Below are 22494 nucleotides of genomic sequence, written 5' to 3' on the forward strand. Positions count from 1 at the left end.
ACCTAAACCAGCAGATGACCTGGCTCCCCAAACCATCACTGATTGTGGAAACTTCACACTAGACCTCAAGCAGCTTGGATTGTGGCCTCTCCACTCTTCCTCCAGACTCTGGACCTTGATTTCCAAATGAAATGCAAAATTTACTTTCATCTGAAAACAATAATAATAATAATAATCTTTATTTTTATATAGCGCTAACATATTCCGCAGCGCTTTACAGTTTGCACACATTATCATCACTGTCTCTGTTAGGGGATTCTAGATTGTGAGCCCCATCAGTATGTCTTTGGAATGTGGGAGGAAACCGGAGTACCCGGAGGAAACCCACGCAAACACGGAGGGAATATAAACTCTTTGCAGATGTTGTCCTTGGTGGGGTTTGAACCCAGGACTCCAGCGCTGCAAGGCTGCTGTGCTAACCACTGTGCCACCGTGCTGCCCAATCAAAAACAAAAAACAATCCCTTGGACCACTGAGCAACAGTCCAGTTCTTTTTCTCCTTGGCCCGGGTAAGATGCTTCTGGCGTTGTCTATTGGTCATGAGTGGTTTGACACAAGCAATGCGACACATGTAGCCCATGTCCTTGATATGTCTCTGTGTGGTGGCTCTTGAAGCAATGACTCCAGCAGCAGTCCAGTCCTTGTGAATCTCCCACAAATTTTTGAATGGCCTTCTTAACAATCCTTTCAAGGCTGCCATTATCCCATTTGCTTGTGCACCTTTTTCTAACACACTTTTTCCTTCCACTCAACATTCCATTAATATGCTTGGATACAGCACTCTGAACAGCCAGATTCTTTAGCAATGAACTGCTGTGGCGTACCCTCCTTGTGGAGTGTGTCAATGACTGCCTTCTGGATATCTGTCAAGTCAGCAGTCTTTCTCATGATTGTGGAGCCTACTGAAACAGACTAGGGGACCTTTTTAAAGGGCCACTGTCACCCCCTCTGCAGCCGTTATAAACTAAAAGAGCCACCTTGTGCAGCAGTAACGCCGCATTCTAACAAGGTGGCTCTTTTAGTTTTGTGTTCATGTATTACTAAAATAAAGCAGTTTGAAACTTTGCAAAAATACCTGTCTTTGTCCACGGAGGCGGGTCTGAAGCCTCCTCTGTGAAGCGCCCAACTGCAGTCACTCATCTCTTCTGGGGCGATGGTCGCCGCCCCCTCCGCGCTGTTTTCTTTTCAAATCCAGCGCCGGCGCTGTGTAAATATTTGTGGGGCAGGCGCAGTAAGCTCTGGCGGTCTGACGTCCCAGCCAGGCTTGCAGACTGCGCCTGTGCTGGCAGTGCGGCCACCCACCTCGGTAATCCCTGCCCCGCACTGTGTTATGCATTATGCACAGTGCGGGGCTGGGATTCCTGGGCATGAGCACTGCGTGTGTCAGCGGGGGGGACCTGGGTGAGTGGCTGACACACGCAGTGCGCATGCCCAGGAATCCCAGCCCCGCACTGTGCATAATGCATAACAGTGCGGGGCAGGGATTACCGGGGTGGGTGGCCGCACTGCCAGCACAGGCGCAGTCTGCAAGCCTGGCTGGGACGTCAGACCGCCAGAGCTTACTGCGCCTGCCCCACAAATATTTACACAGCGCCGATGCCGGATTTGAAAAGAAAACAGCGCGGAGGGGGCGGCGACCATCGCCCCAGAAGAGATGAGTGACGGCAGTTGGGCGCTTCACAGAGGAGGCTTCAGACCCGCCTCCGTTGACAAAGACAGGTATTTTTGCAAAGTTTCAAACTGCTTTATTTTAGTAATACATGAACACAAAACTAAAAGAGCCACCTTGTTTGAATGCGGCGTTACTGCTGCACAAGGTGGCTCTTTTAGTTTATAACGGCTGCAGGGGGTGACAGTGGCCCTTTAAATGATTAGGAAGCCTTTGAAGGTGTTTTTGTTATTTATTCTAATTTATGAGAGAATGACTTTTGCGTTTTCATTCGCTATAAGCCATAACATCAACATAAACAGAAATAAACACTTGAAATAACTCACTCTGTTTGTAATCACTCTATATAATATACGAGTTTCACTTTATATAGCGAAGACCTGAAATAAATGAACTTTTTGATGATATTATAAATTAGTGAGAAACATTTGTAAATAATATACTGTTTCCATAAAATTCTCCACTCTTGCTCAGGCCGAAGCCTGAGTAACTGTCGCCTGCAAAGTCTTCTTGCCAAGGCTTGCATCCAGAGAAGCAAAGGAGTTAACCTTAACCCTAAAATGAGGCACCCTGGCCTCCATTCTACAGGCCTGAATGATGGCTGTTCAAATCCAATGAGCAACTGTTGTCTTAGGACAGGGGTCCCCAACTCCAGGCCTTGAGGGCCGCCAACAGTGCAGGTTTTCAGGATTTCTTTAGTATTGCATCGGTGGTAATGTGATCATCTGCACAGGTGATGATTCCAACCCCTGTGCAATACTAAGGAAATCCTGAAAACCTGCACTGTTGGCGGCCCTCGAGGCCTGGAGTTGGGGACCACTGTCTTAGGAGGTAGCCAGGCTCCTGCGAGAACCATCTGGTATGACAAAAAAGGAATCAGGCTGTCTAAATGGGGCGATGGCTGATACAGAGCACAACATGGCCCGACAACATCTAATTTGTGCAAAGCTTTCTTGATTGGATGAAAAGGTGCAGGACAAAAGGAAGGCAAGACAATGTCCTCATTAAGGTGGAAAGTTGAAACCACCTTGGGGAGGAAGGAAGGAACAGGTATCAACACTACCTTATCTTAGTGGAGCTTGACAAGACAGGGTGGCAAGCTCCCATGCTCTCCTAATAGAGGTGATGGCAATAGGAAGAGCTAATTTACAGGCAAGATGAAGCACAGAAATCTCTCCAAGAGGTTCAAATGGTGAAGCCCGAAGAGCCTCCAAGACTAGATTAAGGTCCCATGGATCAAGTGGAGACTGAAAGGATGGTCTAGAACACGCTACCCATTGAAGAAAGGTCCTGACATCTAGAGACCACATGTCGCTAAAATAAAACAGCCAAGGCATACACCTGTCCCTTGAGAGAAATAAAAGAGAACCTTGACTCAAGCCCTGACTGCAAGAAGGAGAGCAGTACAGGCAGAGAAAAGGACATTGGAGAAATTCCAGAAGACTCACACCAGCAAAAGTAAGTCTTCCAATTGATATGATAGATGGAGGAGGGCTTCTGTGCCCCGATCATGGTCTAGATGACTGATTCTGACAAACCCGGTGTCATCAGAATCGAAGCTTCAACAGCCATGCCGTTAAATTAAGTGAATAAATTCTGGTGGAAGAATGGACCCTGAGAGAGAAGATCTGGAAAATGAGGATGAGTCCAAGGGACATCCGCCAAAAAGGTTGATCATGTCCGCATACCAGGCCCTCCCAGGCCAGTCTGGTGCTATGAATATAACTGGAATCCTCTCTGCCTTGACTTTCTTGAGTAGTCAGGGCAGAAGAGGTAGAGGCATGAAATAAGTAAGGTAGGGAGAATTGGAACCAGAGAATTGCGAATGTGTCTACTGTCACTGCATGAAGATCCTGAGATCTTGCAATAAATCTTGGTACCTTGTGGTTTAATCTGGATGCCAACAGATCGACATCTGGTGTGCTCCACAGACGATAAATATGCTCGAACACCTCTGCCGCTATCTGCTGGCAGCTTAAAAAGTTGTCCACTCTGGGTATATGAACTAATAAGATCAGAGGAACCTTGTCCCCTGGCCAATTCAGTATCTCCTCCACGTCCCTCCTTGACAGTTGATATAGGCTACTGCTGTGGCATTGTCTGACTGAAACATGATAGGCAATACTAAAACCAGGTGCTGCCAGATGGACGGTTCTGAGCTCCAACACACTGATTGGAAGGAGTCTTTCCTGATTGTTCAGGGATCCGGAAACAGACAAGTGGTGGAAGATGGCCCCCATCTGATAAGATTGACATCCGTGGTCAGAACGTGGCACTGGATAGGGCGGAAGGAACGCCCCTAGATTAATAGGGGCAACATCATCCACCACCTGAGAACCTGGCCACAGTGAACTAGAAGGGGGATTGGATGGTCTAGAGACTGTATTGTCCTGTCCCAACAGGCCAAAACTGTGTTCTGTGGAGGCCTTGCATGAAACTCTGAAACCGGGACTACCTCAAATCCTGCTACAATCATGCAAAACCGGATAACATGTTTCTCTGGTTGCCTCAGAATTTTGAAAGAGGATTGATGGCAGTGCTAAACACTTTTTCCCGGAAGAAAGGACTGATGCCTGAACTGTGTAGAATATAAATCTCTAGAAACAGAAGCCGCTGTGTTGCAAACAACATGGACTTTGACCTTTTGACTATCCATCGAAATTGTTCCAGGGAATTTCGATGGATAGGGAAACAATCTGCAAACTCTCCTAAATCTGAGAATGAAGGCACCTTGATCAGAATGTCGTCCAGGTAACTGATTACATCCACCCCCTTGGTCCGGAGCAAAGCCATAACTGGGGACAGAACCTTTGTAAACACCCTGGGTGTGGTTGCCAACCCAAAGGGAAGGGCTCTGAACTGCAAGTGATCCTGGTTTACTGCAAAGAAATTGCTGATGGGCAGCAAAGATAGGCATCCTGTCTATTGAGGACAAAAACTTCCCGCCCACTACTGAGCGGAGCAACTCCATCCTGAAGTGACGCAGCCAAACCCATTTGTTCAGCCATCCTAGGTCTAGAATGGGCCGTATCGAACCATTCTTCTTAGGGATGGTGAGTAGGTTTGAGTAGAACCCTCTGAAGTGTTCTGAAGGAGGAACCTTCATGATTACTCTTGCTTGAAGCAGAGATGCTATCACTTGATCGAAACTGTCTCTTATACTGGGGAGACAAGATCTGAAAAAACGATCTCACGGAAGAGTGACAAATTCTATTCTATACCCAGAAGAGACGACCTTTCTGATCCATAAGTCACTGACCGCCCTCAGCCGTTTCTCCTTATAGAGGAGGAATCGGGCCAACCATCAGGGAAAAATCTCCGAGTGGGAGCTGCCTGTCCTCTACTGCCTCTGGAACTAAAGGGCTTACTACCAAATCTGAGGGAATGCCCGATGGGTGTAGGTTCTCCTTGACCTCTGTGAGACTCTGGGTCTGACCTGATGGCCGTAACCCTCTGGTGCTGGAAACTAGTGAAACTGCAAAGCCCCCCCTCCCCCCCTGTCTAAATGGATGGCTGAGCCTGCCCTGGGGAAGCAAGGTACTTCTGTTGCCTTTGGTGTCAGCAATTATCTTGTCCAATTTTGATACCTAACAGGCGCAATCCCTGGACAGGTAAACCCGTCACAGAGTTTTGGAAGTCAAATCTTGACTCTATAACTTGAGCCATAGAATATGACGAATGACCACAACATTGCTTGCCGCCTGGGCAGAGCATTCAGCCTTATCTAATGCTGAACATAAATGTCTGCCTACATGATCTGATCTGCAACATCCACTAGCGCCACCTCCTGGGAACCAACCAGAATACTGCAACAAAAATGCTTTGCCCAAGTAATAACTGCCATGGGTACTCAAGAAGCAGCAAAAGCAGGGCAGATGGCAAAACCCGCTTCTTCTAAGGGGGACTTATAAATCTGTCTGTGGGTTCTCTAAGTACCATTACCTCAGTATAAGTTAAGGTAGTGGTCCTAGATAGGCGAATGGTGGGAGTATCAACTAAAGGCAGAGTGTTGTGAATTCTGTGGCTGAGTTCACTTCTGTGGTCACAAGTGGTATTGCAGTCTCTGGGCTTCCTCCCTCAGGTGTTTTGGTGAGCTCGTTGGCTGCCTTGCTATTTAGCTCCACCTGAGTCTGTCTTCCTTGCTCCTTGTCAATGTTCCAGTGTTGGATCTGAGCTACAGCATCTTTCCTTGGGCCTGCTGCTCTGCTAGATAAGTGCTTCTAGTTTGTTTTCTGTTTTTCCTGTCCAGCTTGTTATTATCTTTTGCTGGAAGCTCTGAGAAGCAAAGGGGTGCACCGCCGTGCTGTTAGTTCGGCACGGTGGGTCTTTTTGCCCCTTTGCGTGGTTTTCGTTTTAGGGTTTTTTGTAGACTGCATAGTTCTCTTTGCTATCCTCGCTCTGTCTAGAATATCGGGCCTCACTTTGCTGAATCTATTTCATTCCTACGTTTGTCTTTTCATCTTGCTAACAGTCATTATATGTGGGGGCTGCCTATTCCTTTGGGGTATTTCTCTGAGGTAAGTCAGGCTTGTATTTCTATCTTCAGGCTAGTCAGCTCCTCAGGCAGTGCCGAGTTGCATAGGTAGTTGATAGGCGCAATCCACTGCTGCTTCCAGTTGTGTGAGGATAGATCAGGTACTGCAGTCTACAGAGATTCCACGTCTCAGAGCTCGTCCTATTGTTTTGGGTTATTGCCAGATCTCTGTATGTGCGCTGATTACTGCACGCTGTGTTGCCTGATTGCCAGCCATAACAGTACAAGGAGCCATTCAATGATTTCCAATAGAGGGAAAAAAGAAATCCTGACATCATTTTTTTTTCTTAGCTCTGTCTTCAGTCTTTTTTTTCCCCTAGACATTAGAGTGCTTCAGGACACAGCTGTGGACATGGATATTCAGGCTCTGTGCTCCTCAATGGATAATCTCGTTGCAAATGTACAAAAGATTCAAGATACTATTGATCAGAAATCGATGCTAGAACCAAGAATTCCGATTCCTGATTTGTTTTTTGGTGACAGAACTAAGTTCCTGAGCTTCAGAAATAATTGTAAGCTATTTTTGGCCTTGAAACCTCATTCTTCTGGTAATCCTATTCAACAGGTTTTGATTATTATTTCTTTTTTGCGCGGCGACCCACAGGACTGGGCGTTTTCTCTTGCACCAGGAGATTCTGCATTGAGTAATGTTGATGCATTTTTCCAGGCGCTGGGATTGCTTTACGATGAGCCTAATTCAGTGGATCAAGCTGAGAAAAATCTGCTGGCTTTATGCCAGGGTCAGGATGATGTAGAAGTATATTGTCAGAAATTTAGAAAATGGTCAGTACTCACTCTGTGGAATGAATCTGCACTAGCGGCTTTGTTCAGAAAGGGTCTCTCTGAAGCTCTTAAGGATGTAATGGTGGGATTTCCTATGCCTGCTGGTTTGAATGAGTCTATGTCCTTGGCCATTCAGATCGGTCGTCGCTTGCGCGAGCGTAAATCTGTGCACCATCTGGCGGTATTGTCTGAGAGTAAGCCTGAGCCTATGCAGTGCGACAGGACTATGACTAAAGTAGAACGGCACGAACACAGACGTCTGAACAGACTGTGTTTCTATTGTGGTGATTCTACTCATGCTATTTCTAATTGTCCTAAACGCACTAGGCGGTTCGATAGCTCTGCCGTTATTGGTACTGTACAGTCCAAATTCCTTTTGTCCATTACCTTAATGTGCTCTTTGTCATCATATTCTGTCATGGCGTTTGTGGATTCAGGCGCTGCCCTGAATCTGATGGATTTGGATTATGCTAAACGTTGTGGATTTTTCTTGGAGCCTTTGCGGTGTCCTATTCCGTTGAGAGGAATTGATGCTACACCTCTGGCCAAGAATAAGCCTCAGTACTGGGCCCAGCTGACCATGTGCATGGCTCCTGCACATCAGGAAGTTATTCGCTTTTTGGTACTGCATAATTTGCATGATGTGGTCGTGTTGGGGTTGCCATGGCTACAAACCCATAATCCAGTATTGGATTGGAACTCTATGTCGGTAACCAGCTGGGGTTGTCAGGGAGTACATGGTGATGTTCCATTTTTGTCTATTTCGTCATCCATTCCTTCTGACATCCCAGAGTTCTTGTCGGACTTTCAGGATGTATTTGAAGAGTCCAAGTCTGATGCCCTACCTCCGCATAGGAATTGTGATTGTGCTATCGATTTGATTCCTGGTAGTAAATTCCCTAAGGGTCGTTTATTTAATTTGTCCGTACCTGAACACACCGCTATGCGCAGTTATGTGAAGGAGTCCCTGGAGAAGGGACATATTCGCCCATCGTCGTCACCATTGGGAGCAGGGTTCTTTTTTGTAGCCAAGAAGGATGGTTCGCTAAGACCGTGTATTGATTACCGCCTTCTTAATAAGATCACTGTTAAGTTTCAGTATCCCTTGCCATTGATTTCTGACTTGTTTGCTCGGATTAAGGGGGCTAGTTGGTTTACTAAGATTGATCTTCGTGGTGCGTATAATCTGGTGAGAATCAGGCAGGGAGATGAATGGAAAACGGCATTTAATACGCCCGAGGGTCATTTTGAGTATCTGGTGATGCCGTTCGGACTTGCCAATGCTCCATCTGTTTTTCAGTCTTTTATGCATGACATTTTCCGTGAGTATCTGGATAAATTCTTGATTGTTTACTTGGATGACATTTTGATCTTCTCAGATGATTGGGAGTCTCATGTGAAGCAAGTCAGAATGGTTTTCCAGGTACTGCGTGCTAATTCCTTGTTCGTGAAGGGATCAAAGTGTCTCTTCGGTGTGCAGAAAGTTTCATTTTTGGGGTTCATCTTTTCCCCTTCTACTATCGAGATGGATCCGGTTAAGGTTCAGGCCATCCAGGATTGGACTCAGCCGACATCTCTAAAAAGTTTGCAGAAATTCCTGGGCTTTGCTAATTTTTATCGTCGCTTCATCTGTAATTTTTCTAGCATTGCCAGACCATTGACCGATTTGACCAAGAAGGGTGCTGATTTGGTTAATTGGTCTTCTGCTGCCGTGGAAGCTTTTCAGGAGTTGAAGCGTCGTTTTTGCTGTGCCCCTGTGTTGTGTCAACCTGATGTTTCTCTTCCGTTCCAGGTCGAGGTTGATGCTTCTGAGATTGGTGCAGGGGCGGTTTTGTCACAGAGAGGTTCTGGTTGCTCAGTGTTCAAACCATGTGCTTTCTTTTCCAGGAAATTTTCTGCTGCTGAGCGTAATTATGATGTGGGCAACCGAGAGTTGCTGGCCATGAAGTGGGCATTCGAGGAGTGGCGTCATTGGCTTGAGGGTGCTAAGCATCGCGTGGTGGTTTTGACTGATCATAAGAACCTTACTTATCTTGAGTCTGCCAAGCGCTTGAATCCTAGACAGGCCCGTTGGTCGTTATTTTTTGCTCGTTTTGATTTTGTGATTTCATACCTTCCGGGCTCTAAAAATGTGAAGGCGGATGCTCTGTCTAGGAGTTTTGTGCCCGACTCTCCGGGGTTATCTGAGCCGGCGAGTATCCTCAAGGAAGGAGTCATTGTGTCTGCCATCTCCCCTGATTTGCGGAGAGTGTTGCAGAAATTTCAGGCTAATAAACCTGATCGTTGTCCGGCCGAGAAACTGTTCGTCCCTGATAGGTGGACTAGTAAAGTTATCTCTGAACTTCATTGTTCGGTGCTGGCCGGTCATCCAGGAATCTTTGGTACCAGGGAGTTGGTTGCTAGATCCTTCTGGTGGCCATCTCTGTCACGGGATGTGCGTGCTTTTGTGCAGTCCTGTGGAATTTGTGCTAGGGCTAAGCCCTGCTGTTCACGTGCCAGTGGGTTGCTTTTGCCCTTGCCGGTCCCGAAGAGGCCTTGGACACATATTTCGATGGATTTCATTTCTGACCTTCCCGTTTCTCAAAAGATGTCTGTCATTTGGGTGGTCTGTGATCGCTTTTCTAAAATGGTCCATCTGGTGCCCTTGGTTAAATTGCCTTCCTCCTCTGATTTGGTGCCTTTGTTCTTCCAGCATGTGGTTCGTTTACATGGCATTCCTGAGAATATTGTTTTCTGACAGAGGTTCCCAGTTTGTCTCGAGGTTCTGGCGAGCCTTTTGTGGTAGGATGGGCATTGACCTATCTTTTTCCTCGGCCTTCCATCCTCAGACTAATGGCCAGACCGAACGAACCAATCAGACCTTGGAAACATATCTGAGATGTTTTGTTTCCGCTGACCAGGATGATTGGGTGTCATTTTTGCCGTTGGCTGAGTTCGCCCTTAATAATCGGGCCAGCTCGGCTACCTTGGTCTCTCCATTTTTCTGCAATTCTGGGTTCCATCCTCGTTTCTCTTCAGGACAGGTTGAGTCTTCGGACTGTCCTGGTGTGGATTATGTGGTGGACAGGTTGCAGCAGATCTGGACTCAGGTAGTGGACAATTTGACCTTGTCCCAGGAGAAGGCTCAGCTTTTCGCTAATCGCAGACGCCGTGTGGGACCCCGACTTCGTGTTGGGGATCTGGTTTGGTTATCTTCTCGTCATATACCTATGAAGGTTTCCTCTCCTAAATTTAAACCTCGTTTTATTGGTCCATATAGGATTTCTGAGATTCTCAATCCGGTGTCTTTTCGTCTGACCCTCCCAGACTCCTTTTCCATACATAATGTATTCCATAGGTCGTTGTTGAGGAGATACGTGGCACCTATGGTTCCATCTGTGGAGCCTCCTGCCCCTGTTTTGGTGGAGGGGGAATTGGAGTATATTGTGGAGAAGATTTTGGATTCTCGTGTCTCTAGACGGAAACTCCAGTATCTGGTCAAATGGAAGGGTTATGCTCAGGAAGATAATTCCTGGGTTTTTGCCTCTGATGTCCATGCCCCAGATCTTGTTCGTGCCTTTCATGTGGCTCATCCTGGTCGGCCTGGGGGTTCTGGTGAGGGTTCGGTGACCCCTCCTCAAGGGGGGGGTACTGTTGTGAATTCTGTGGCTGAGTTCACTTCTGTGGTCACAAGTGGTATTGCAGTCTCTGGGCTTCCTCCCTCAGGTGTTTTGGTGAGCTCGTTGGCTGCCTTGCTATTTAGCTCCACCTGAGTCTGTCTTCCTTGCTCCTTGTCAATGTTCCAGTGTTGGATCTGAGCTACAGCATCTTTCCTTGGGCCTGCTGCTCTGCTAGATAAGTGCTTCTAGTTTGTTTTCTGTTTTTTCTGTCCAGCTTGTTATTATCTTTTGCTGGAAGCTCTGAGAAGCAAAGGGGTGCACCGCCGTGCTGTTAGTTCGGCACGGTGGGTCTTTTTGCCCCTTTGCGTGGTTTTCGTTTTAGGGTTTTTTGTAGACTGCATAGTTCTCTTTGCTATCCTCGCTCTGTCTAGAATATCGGGCCTCACTTTGCTGAATCTATTTCATTCCTACGTTTGTCTTTTCATCTTGCTAACAGTCATATGTGGGGGCTGCCTATTCCTTTGGGGTATTTCTCTGAGGTAAGTCAGGCTTGTATTTCTATCTTCAGGCTAGTCAGCTCCTCAGGCAGTGCCGAGTTGCATAGGTAGTTGATAGGCGCAATCCACTGCTGCTTCCAGTTGTGTGAGGATAGATCAGGTACTGCAGTCTACAGAGATTCCACGTCTCAGAGCTCGTCCTATTGTTTTGGGTTATTGCCAGATCTCTGTATGTGCGCTGATTACTGCACGCTGTGTTGCCTGATTGCCAGCCATAACAGCAGAGCAGATCAGGATGCCACCAATTCTGCTGGAAACAGGTATAACACCTCCATTTGACTGCATTTTTCAAAACACCTGTCAGGGTGCTCTGATGATTTCTGAAGGAGTTCCCCAAATTCCTTGTGGTTAAAAAAAGATCCAACAATGCGCTTGCCTCTCGTAAAGAAAACTGTTTCAGTTGAGTTTGGGAGGGTCCTCTAACAACACCCCTAGAGACAAGTCAACAGCTGACACCAGACTTTCCACCATATCTCTCAACTTCCCCATCTAATATAGGTTAAACAAAGACCATGTCTTGGAACTAGAGTCAGAGCTTTGGGGGGGAGGGGTGTACAGGAGGGTCCAATTCACTCACAGTGGTGTTTGGAGAGACCTCAGACATTGACAAACGCTCTACAACAGCAACAAGTGTCCTGGACACAGGAGGAGCCAAGTTGTCATTTACAATGTAATAATAGTGTCAGCAGACTATCCTATTGCTCTCTGTATTCCTAAATGAAGTGACCAAGGAAACAGTTTATTAATACATTTTTGCAAACCATAACTGGATCCACACAGGAGGCAAGAAAAAACCTTCAAATGTATTCACATGGTTTCTAATACAAGAAAAACTTGAGTTGGTCAGGATGGGGGCCACTGGATACTTATGTTCTTAATTCTAGCTCAGTAAGGGAAGTTCTGAGGGAGCAAGGCCCTCTATAATGTTTATCTGACCTATTGTGGCATATGAATATGGCTTGTCTTCATGAAAAAACCCTTTAAAGGGAATCTGTCACGGTTTTTGTCACTTATTCTGAGTTCAGGGTAATGAAGAGACAGAAAGAAACCCAGATTTCAGCTATTTTCACTTATTGGCCAATTTTTATAAAATCACTGTTTTATTAGCAGAATATTGTCACTTGAAGACTTGTAAACCTGCTGCCATATAGTCTTCCAAATGTATAAGCTTTGTTTAACTCTGCCCCCACCACTGATTGGCAGCTTTCTGCCAATGCACAGTGTACACAGTCCAATCAGTGGGGTGGGTGGGATTGTACATAGCTCAGCATTCAGAGAACTGGCAGATCTGGAATAGATAAAACAGGAATTTTATCAAAACTGCAGCAAGCAGCCTAATAAGTGATACATGGCTGGAATCAGGGTCTCTCAACAAAACCTGGTGAAAGACACCCTTTAAGCCATGTGAATATATCCTAAAAGACTTCAAATAGAGACATACTAGATGTTTATGCTCCTCCTGATCAGCCTTGCAGTCAGACGTTGGGTCTAAGTTCACGGTGTCACAACATTCTGTGTTTGGTTGGGATTGTTTCCCTTGAGATACTTGCTCTTCAAAGTTCTGTGTTGGCTCAGCCTCTGGAATGTTGTGTGGTTCCTCATTTTGAGGACTATTCTTTTGGACCGTCTCCTCATTACTGCTTAGAACAATCTTCTCTGGCTCAGCTCCAGTGTTTGCATCTTCTACTTTGCCTCCTTCATTTGACATTTTGACTATGGAGAATAGAAAAAAATAATAATTAATGGAAGACTGTAAGGCTATGTGCACACGTTGCAGATTTGACTGTGGAATTTTAACAGGCTAATTGGACTTAACGGTTAAATAATAGAGATGAGCAATTATTTCAATGTTCGGATTACGATCGCTGAATTTGCAATATTAGCAGAATATTCACCAAACATAACCGAATGCCATTCATGTCAATGGGAGGCAAAAACAAACCCATGCACAACATCTTATAACGGCCCCGAATGCTACCAAAACACATCAAATGAGGGACAGACACCAGGAAAGGGGACTCAATTCACTCACAGTACAAATTGTAGCATGGCACTGCAGCAATCAGCCGGGCGTGAAGTATTGGGTTTGGGACAGCATTTACAGCTTTCAATGGAACATAACAGTAAGACAAGGTGGGTGAGGGATCGGTGTAGGCCTCCTTTGCTGGGAGCCCTGATACCACATGCAACATTTCTACCTGCTTTCATGCTGAGCCACACTCAGGATAGTAACATGAGTAGTTGAGTCCAAGGAAGAGGAGGCCTGAAGGTCTCGGAAGCCTACTGCTACAGGCAACACGCATGAAGGAGACCCAACCAGGAGTGTTCACATTTCAAAAAATATTCGCAGACATCACCAAAGTGGCATCAATTTCACCACAGTAGAAATAGTATAATAGAGACCGACAGGTCTTCCACTACGCCCAATCCAGCAGATGGACACCCAACTAAAAGTGTTCACATTTAAACAAATGAGGGCCTTACACCACAGAAGTGGCATAAATTTCAAGAGAGTAGAAATAGTATAAGGGTATGTTTCCACGTTCAGAAAACACCGTGTTTGACGCTGCGTAGAGCCGCAGCGTCAAACACGCAGCGTCCAGATGTTACAGCATAGTGGAGGGGATTCCATGAAATCCCGTCTCCACTATGCATTAAAAGACGCATGAAGACACAAAAGAGAATAGTAAAACCAAAAACACTCAGTTTGAAAAAATGTTGCAGTAATCCGCAAGTGCTAGTAAAAGATGTAAAAAACAGGGTATTTGGTTGATATGTTTTTTGCAAAAAATGTATACTAAGCTGCTCTACCAATCTTCACGGTATACCCTTATCAGAGCAGTCCTAACTAATGTATGCAATCCCTATCTGATGTATTTAAAAACCTGATCATCTGTATATAACCTGTGTGAACAGGGTTCAGAGAGGAAAAATCCATGTGTGCATACAGGGTAGAACAGCTTTTGTGCAGATAGCCCAAGAGGAGTGGTGGAACAGACTTGTTCACTGTGCAAGTAGCCCATGTGTTCCTGTTTCCATAATTGTTCTCTTGTGTCTACAAGACTGGGGAGTTCCACCACTCCTCTTGGGCTATCTGCACAAAAGCTGTTCTACCCTGTATGCACACATGGATTTTTCCTCTCTGAACCCTGTTCACACAGGTTATATACAGATGATCAGGTTTTTAAATACATCAGATAGGGATTGAATACATTAGTTAGGACTGCTCTGATAAGGGTATACCGTGAAGATTGGTAGAGCAGCTTAGTATACATTTTTTGCAAAAAACGTATCAACCAAATACCCTGTTTTTTACATCTTTTACTAGCACTTGCGGATTACTGCAACATTTTTTCAAACTGAGTGTTTTTGGTTTTACTATTCTCTTTTGTGTCTTCAGGTTTCTTGGTGGTGTGTGAACATGATCATACAGACTTGTTCACTGTGCAAGTAGCCCATGTGTTCCTGTTTCCATAATTGTTCTCTTGTGTCTACAAGACTGGGGAGTTCCACCACTCCTCTTGGGCTATCTGCACAAAAGCTGTTCTACCCTGTATGCACACATGGATTTTTCCTCTCTGAACCCTGTTCACACAGGTTATATACAGATGATCAGGTTTTTAAATACATCAGATAGGGATTGCATACATTAGTTAGGACTGCTCTGATAAGGGTATACCGTGAAGATTGGTAGAGCAGCTTAGTATACATTTTTTGCAAAAAACGTATCAACCAAATACCCTGTTTTTTACATCTTTTACTAGCACTTGCGGATTACTGCAACATTTTTTCAAACTGAGTGTTTTTGGTTTTACTATTCTCTTTTGTGTCTTCAGGTTTCTTGGTGGTGTGTGAACATGATCATACAGACTTGTTCACTGTGCAAGTAGCCCATGTGTTCCTGTTTCCATTAAAAGACGCATGCAGGCATACCTGCGGAAACGGACATGCGGCGCCTCTTTTAAGAACGCAGCATGTTCTTACAATGCTGAAACACCACAAGGACAACGCAGGTGACCTGCCAGTGACCTCAGGTGCAGATTTGGTCAGGATTTTACCTGCCTCAAATCCTGACCAAATCCTGATGCAATCCTGAACGTGGACACATACCCTTATAGGGACTGACAGGTCTTCCACTACACCCAATCCATCAGATGGATACCCAACCAGGAGTGTTAACATTTCCAAAAATTATTAGCAGACAATACCAAAGTGGCATCAATTTCACCACAGTAGAAATAGTACAATAGGGACTGACAGGTCTTCCACTATGCCCAATCCAGCAGATGGATACCCAACCTGGAGTTTTCACATTATAAAAAAATGAGGGCCTGACACCACCGAAGTGGAACAAATGTCACGAGAATAGAAATAGTATAATTGGGACCAACATGTCTTCCACTACAGCTAACCCAGCAGATGTAGACAAACCATGACTGTTCACTTTTCTACAAATTTGTGTTAACATCAGCAGCAGCCACAGCAGGCACAGAAGCCGCCTAAAGATATCACAGAGTGCAGTTACGTGACATTAATGCATCACACTAAAAAATGTGATATCTAGTCTGTACAGTCTGAGATTGGGGTGCAAAGTCCTTGGAGGTCCATGACTTGTTCATTAAGATGAAAGTTAGGCGGTCTACTCTCAGAGGACAGCCAGCTGCACTTATCCGTCAGGACAACACCAGCAGCGCTGAAGACATGTTCGTGTGAGGGGAGCTCAGGCCACTGATCAATTTTGGAAGATCAAAATGTGAAAGGGTCCAAACCCTCACCGATGGTATTCATATTCAGTTCTAGATACTCCTGCACCATCCTCTCCATTCATTCACCACGTGTAAGGCTATGTGCCTTATGTTGCAGATTATTTGCAGTTTTCTAGCGTTTTTGCGCTATAAAAACGCTATAAAACTGCAAATAATCTGCATACATTAAGCATCCTATCATTTTTAATGAAATCCGCAATTTCTGTGCACATGATGTGCGTTTTTCCGCATGAAAAACGCATTGCGGAAAAATAATGAACCTGCTCATTAATTTTGCGTTTTTTTCGCGGTTTTCCCACTGTCTAATGCATTGGGAAATGTCCGGAAAAAAACGCGCAAAAACCGCGCAAAAAACGAATGCGGATTTCATGCGGAAATCTGCCAGAAATGTCCGGATTTTCACAGGAATTTTCTGCATGAATTCCTGAACGTGTGCACATAGCCTAAGGCTATGTGCACACGTTCAGGAATTCATGCAGAAAATTCCTGAGAATTCCGGACATTTTCTGCATGAAATCCGCAAGAAAACCGCATGCGTTTTTGCCGCGTTTTTGCCGCGGTTTTTTCCGGACACTTCCCAATGCATTTTGGAGTGGGAAATCCGCAAAAAAAACGCAAAAAGATAGAGCATGTCCGGATTTTGTGCGGTATGCGTTTTTTATGCGGAAAAAAACGCATCATGTGCACAAAACATGCGGAATTCATTCTAAATGATGGGATGCTTATTGTATGCGTTTTTTTTGCGGTTTTATAGCGTTTTTATCGGGAAAAACCGCGAAAAAACCGCAACGTGTGAACACAGCCTAAGATTTGGACTGTTGTGCTGGTGCACGAGCTAGTCTAAAAAAGTGTCAAAGGACTCACAGAAATTGCTTCTTCCACTTTACACCATGGCTGTTGCTGCTGCTAATGTTTTGGCATGGACAAATTGATGTGCTGGAGGTTGGAAGGCTAGAGCTGCGATGCGAACTGTGTGCTTCTCTGCTGTCTTGGGGAAAAGCTCTCTTAAGGTTGTGTAAAACCGTGTTTCGATACTCCAGCATTCATGGGTCCTTTCCAGGGTGGAAAGTATCTGGCAAAATGTAGTTTTATAATGTGGATCTAACAGAGTAGCAACCCAGTAGTCGGAAGCATTTCTAATTATAACTATACGGGGATCATGTTGCAGATAGTGCAGCAAGAAGGCACTTATATGTCGGGCTCTACCATTAGATAAAAGCCCATGATGTGTTGGTGACTGGGTAAGAATGAGGCTTGTTTACTCCATCCTCTCCCGCCAACAACAGAGACGGGAGGATTATCCTCTTCCTCTGACAGTTGCTCACCCATCACCTCTTCCTCCTCCATTTGTTCCTTGGATCTTGCACCTTTCTTAACAGTTTGTCTGTTATCACCAGCCCACCTCGATCGCAGTAATCCACCCTCCCTTGGCACCTGCATGGAACTTTGAGACAATGTTATCCCATCTGCATCCTTCTCTTCTTCTGGGACCACCATTTCCTCCCGCAGGCTATTCAAAATCTGCTCCAGTATATAGATGACTGGAATAGAGATGCTGATGACGGTGCCGTCAGCGCTAACCATCTTAGTAGTCATTTAGAAAACTGTGCAGAGGTCCTTAATCTGTGCCCACTCTGTAAACGTGATATGCGCCACGTCCATTCTGCTTTGGCCCAAGCTATACGACATTACATACTGTGTCAGGGCTCCTTGCTACTGCCACAGTCGCTGCAACATGTAGAAATCCACTGTGTTGGTACATTGAATATCAACTTGTTAACTGGTATGGACAATGACCTCTGTATCGATGTAAGTCGACCTGAGGGGTGCGAATAACAGACATGAGCACACAGCTTACATGCTTTCTGGAGCAGCTCACCCAGGCCAGGATAGTGGTGGAGAAAACACTGTACCACCAGGTTGAGGTGAGCCATGCAAGGCACGTGTGTGAGCTTGTCTCACCGTAGGGCCTCTATCGGGCTCATACCGTTATTAGACACAGCCTTCCCTCAATGCAGGTTCAGCGGAGACAGCAATTAATCAAACTCAGCCTGGAGAGCTGTCCACAACTCTTCAGCTGTACGACTGTGATCTCCAAGACATATCAATTTTAGATGGAGAAAGTATCTTGCGTGACAGAGAGGCTTTTTGGATACTGTGTCTAAATACTCGAGCTCCCTCTGGTTTAAATCTTAGGGTACCGTCACACTATAAGATTTACCAACGATCACGACCAGCGATACGACCTGGCCGTGATCGTTGGTAAGTCGTAGTGTGGTCGCTGGAGAGCGGTCACACAGACAGCTCTCCAGCGACCAACGATGCCGAGGTCCACAGGTAACCAGGGTAAACATCGGGTTACTAAGCGCAGGACCGCGCTTAGTAACCCGACTGCGCTTAGTAACCCGATGTTTACCCTGGTTACCAGCGTAAAAAAAAAAAAAACAGTACATACTTACATTCCGGTGTCTGTCCCTTGCCGCCTGCTTCCCGCACTCACTGACTGCCGGCCGTAAAGTGAAAGCACAGCACAGCGGTGACGTCACCGCTGTGCTCTGCTTTCACTTTACGGCCGGCAGTCAGTGAGTGCGGGAAGCAGGCGGCAAGGGACCTGACGGACACCGGAATGTAAGTATGTACTGTTTTTTTTTTTTACATTTACGCTGGTAACCAGGGTAAACATCGGGTTGCTAATGCTACGTTCACATTAGCGTTCCGCTAATGTGCGTCGCTGTTGCGTCGGCGACGCAGCGGCGACGCGCCCCTATGTTTAACATGGGGGACGCGTGCGTTTTTTTTGTGGCGTTTTCCGACACGTGCGTCGTTTCCGACGCTAGCGTCGGACGCAAGAAAATGCAACAAGTTGCATTTTTCGTGCGTCCGATTTTCGTCAAAAAACGACGCACGCGTCGCAAAACGCAGCGTTTTTGCGTGCGTTTGCGCGCTTTTTTTGTGCGTCGTGCGTTGCGTCGCCGACGCAGCGGCGCACAACGCTAATGTGAACGTAGCCTAAGCGCGGCCCTGCGCTTAGTAACCCGATGTTTACCCTGGTTACAAGCGAACGCATCGCTAGATCGGTGTCACACACACCGATCTAGCGATGACAGCGGGAGATCCAGCGACGAAAGAATGTTCCAAACGATCTGCTACGACGTACGATTCTCAGCAGGATCCCTGATCGCTGCTGCGTGTCAGACACAGCGATATCGTATGGATATCGCTGGAACGTCACGAATCGTACCGTCGTAGCGACAAAAGTGCCACTGTGTGACGGTACCCTTAGAAGAGAAATGATGTTGCACTATTAGCTTTGTTGTATGTCGTAACAGATAACTTTGTTTTCTTTTTTCTATTAATATTTTTCTTGATATTTTTATGTATTTTAATCTGATTTTCTTGTTTTTTTTTTTCTTTTCTGTGTATGTTCTCACCAGGTCGGATTTTGGGTGTATGTTGATTGTCTTTTTAGTTTGTTAATTACTTATTTCTTTCACCTGTTTTGTTCATTTATATCTACCTGCAGAACCTCTTTCCTCATGCTGAAGACTAAGAACACGTTTGTGTTAGAAATGCGTACAGCGAGGGCTGATATGTGATCCTATGCCTAGCCACCTATTGGGATCGACTATTTTATGGATTTGTTTCAATAAAGTTTATTGGATTTTAATACATCAGAATTTTCCCTTTTTCCTGGAGCTGGATTATCGAACTCTTTGTATATCAATTTTAATACTGCCTCATTGTGGTGAGCCCTGGCTGCCCAGTACAGAGGTGGTGGGGATTCGCTCTGCACAGTTGGAACGCGTGTCTCATTAAGGCAAAGGTTAAGTGTGCAGGTGAAGGCCCTAGAGGAGATAGAGGCAGAAGCAATGGAGGAAATGTTAAATGTAGAGGTTTGTCCTGCAATCCTTGGGAATTCCAAGACTTAAGGCCCCTTCACATTAAAGTGACGCTGCAGCGATACCGACAACGATCCGGATCGCTGCAGCGTCGCTGTTTGGTCGCTGGAGAGCTGTCACACAGACAGCTCTCCAGCGACCAACGATGCCGGTAACCATCGGGTTACTAAGCGCAGGGCCGCGCTTAGTAACCCGATGTTTACCCTGGTTACCATCCTAAAAGTAAAAAAACCAAACGCTACATACTTACCTACAGCTGTCTGTCCTCCAGCGCTGTGCTCTGCTCTCCTCCTGCACTGACTGTGAGCACAGCGGCCGGAAAGCAGAGCGGTGACGTCACCGCTCTGCTTTCCGGCTGACCGACGCTCACAGCCAGTACAGGAGGAGAGCAGAGCACAGCGCTGGAGGACAGACAGCTGTAGGTAAGTATGTAGCGTTTGGTTTTTTTACTTTTAGGATGGTAACCAGGGTAAACATCGGGTTACTAAGCGCGGCCCTGCGCTTAGTTACCCGATGTTTACCCTGGTTACCAGTGAAGACATCGCTGGATCGGTGTCACACACGCCGATCCAGCGATGTCAAGAGGAGTCCAGTGACGAAATAAAGTTCTGGACTTTATTCAGCGACCAACGATCTCCCAGCAGGGGCCTGATCGTTGGTCGCTGTCACACATAACGATTTCATTAACGATATCGTTGCTACGTCACAAAAAGCAACGATATCGTTAACAATATCGTTATGTGTGAAGGTACCTTTATGGAGCAGTACCTGCCCCCACAGCCATCAGAGTCACCCAGTGCCCAGTCAGCGAGATGTAACTCCCTTGGCCATGCTTACTTGTCCAAGTGTCTGTGGTGAAACGTACCCCAGCAGACAAAGATTTAGTCAAGGAACAGGTGATGTTGTCTGCGACATGCTGGTGTATCCCAGGTACAGCTTTCTTAGAAAACTAATGGTGACTGGGCAATTGTTACTGGGGGACTGTGATGGCCATCAGCTTTGGAAACTGTCTGTATTTACCAGGTGGAAAGGCAGCATTTCCGTAGCCAACAGATTGGAGATTGTGGAGCTCAACCTCTTAGCTTTGTCATGCGTAGGAGAAAGCAATCTTTTACGTGACCACAACTGTGGAACCGTGAGCTGGCTGAACTGCTGAGAGAGGGCGGAGTACAGTGAACCAGACAAACTGCTGGACCGTGAGAAAGGTGCAGGTGAGAACTTACAGTGTATTGAGAAAGCTGTGGTGTGCTTGCTCTCTGAGATTGGTCAAAAGGAGCAGGTATATCCACTTCCATTACAGCTGACGGCAGGCTCTCAGTCAGCTTGACTGGAAAGGGTAAAGAACCAGAGGTTCGGCAGTCGAAGACCTGTGTCTCAATAGTTGACATGGTAATAGAGGAAAAGGAATAAGCAGCAGATGTGATTGATGGGGCGGCTGATGGTTGCCGAGGTCCGCATTTTTGCCCAGTGGGATTCCCACAGCAACGCATGTTGATTGTGCATGTGAAGGTTCATGCATGTAGTAGTCAAATTATTGCACTGTTTACCTCGACTCAGATTTGTTTTGCAAAGTTGGCAGAATACATGAGTTGGCATATCCTCAGCAGTGTCAAAAAAGGCCCAGGCTAGGCAACCCTTGCCACCCATGCAAGCTGCAGACCCGTGGACGCTGCTGAATCTCGTTAGTCACGGAAGAAAGAATTTTTTGAGTGTGGAGGAGGTCTGTATGACAAAGAAGATATGCTACAAACTATTTTAAAGTTAGGTCTCCTACTGTATGACACTAGGAACAGAAGACTTTTTGGGTGGCCTCAGGATTAGGCGTCTATAACACACTAGATGCTACAAACTATTATACAGTCAAGTCCTCTACTGTGTGACATTAGGAACAGAAGAATTTTTGGGTGGCCTCTGGATCAGGCCTCTATAAACACACTAGATGCTGCAAACTATTTTTGTTACTAAGTCAGGACCCCTACTGGAAAAGGTCAAAGAGCCCAGGCGCCTGCGCACTGTAGTACTTTGCTCTGCCCTCAACAGTGCAGAGAAGTACGCCTGCGTAGGAGCACGGTGCTGAGGAGACTGTGTGGATGATGCAGCGACGCGTCATCCACATGAAGCAAGCAGGAGGGTGGCGATCATAAGAAGATGGGAGGCGCCGGACCAAGAAGAGCGACACCTTGGACTGGACCACACCGCAGGTGAGTATAATAAAAGTTATTTTTCTTCTCTTACAGGTCGGGCTCAGGGTAGATATACAGCATTATAAAATGCTGTATACCAGCCCTGAAAGGTGATGGCCATATCTTATATCGGCCAAAGCTGGTGACAGGTTCCCTTTAAATCGTCTGAAAGCTGGGAGAGGGAAATTCTGTGCTGACTGGGCGCAGGGCTCACGTGACGTAAACATGTCACGGTTTCTTTCACTGACTAATCCAATTGGAGTGACAAAAAACGAAGACATAATTTTTAATAATATACAGTGGATTTAAAAACATTCCCTTTAATAATAATGTGATTTTTTGGTTTAAAAAAAATACAAAAATATTTAATAAGCCACAATAATTGTGGTATTTTCTATAGGGTCCGCAGTTACGATCCTGGTATGGACCGGTCTAGGTAAGGTGCAATGGAAAAGCTAAAACATCACTCCTTTAAATATATGACAGGGAGTGATTATATTTTGC

The 22494-nt window shown here is 45.9% G+C and overlaps 1 protein-coding gene across 4 annotated transcripts in view; it reads right to left on the reverse strand.

Moving 5' to 3' along the window:
* The window catches only part of FAM114A1 (family with sequence similarity 114 member A1), a 136738-nt gene that overhangs the window by 68873 nt on the left and 45371 nt on the right, over window positions 1-22494 (reverse strand). For all 4 annotated transcript variants that reach the window (XM_069744607.1, XM_069744605.1, XM_069744604.1 and 1 more), the window contains one exon: window positions 12584-12855. In XM_069744607.1, coding sequence (XP_069600708.1) covers window positions 12584-12850 — 267 coding nt within the window. In that variant the 5' untranslated portion in view covers window positions 12851-12855. The remainder of the gene's footprint in view (window positions 1-12583; window positions 12856-22494) is intronic.

This window comes from Ranitomeya imitator, chromosome 1 (assembly GCF_032444005.1).
Source record: "Ranitomeya imitator isolate aRanImi1 chromosome 1, aRanImi1.pri, whole genome shotgun sequence".
NCBI classification, from domain to species: domain Eukaryota; kingdom Metazoa; phylum Chordata; class Amphibia; order Anura; family Dendrobatidae; genus Ranitomeya; species Ranitomeya imitator.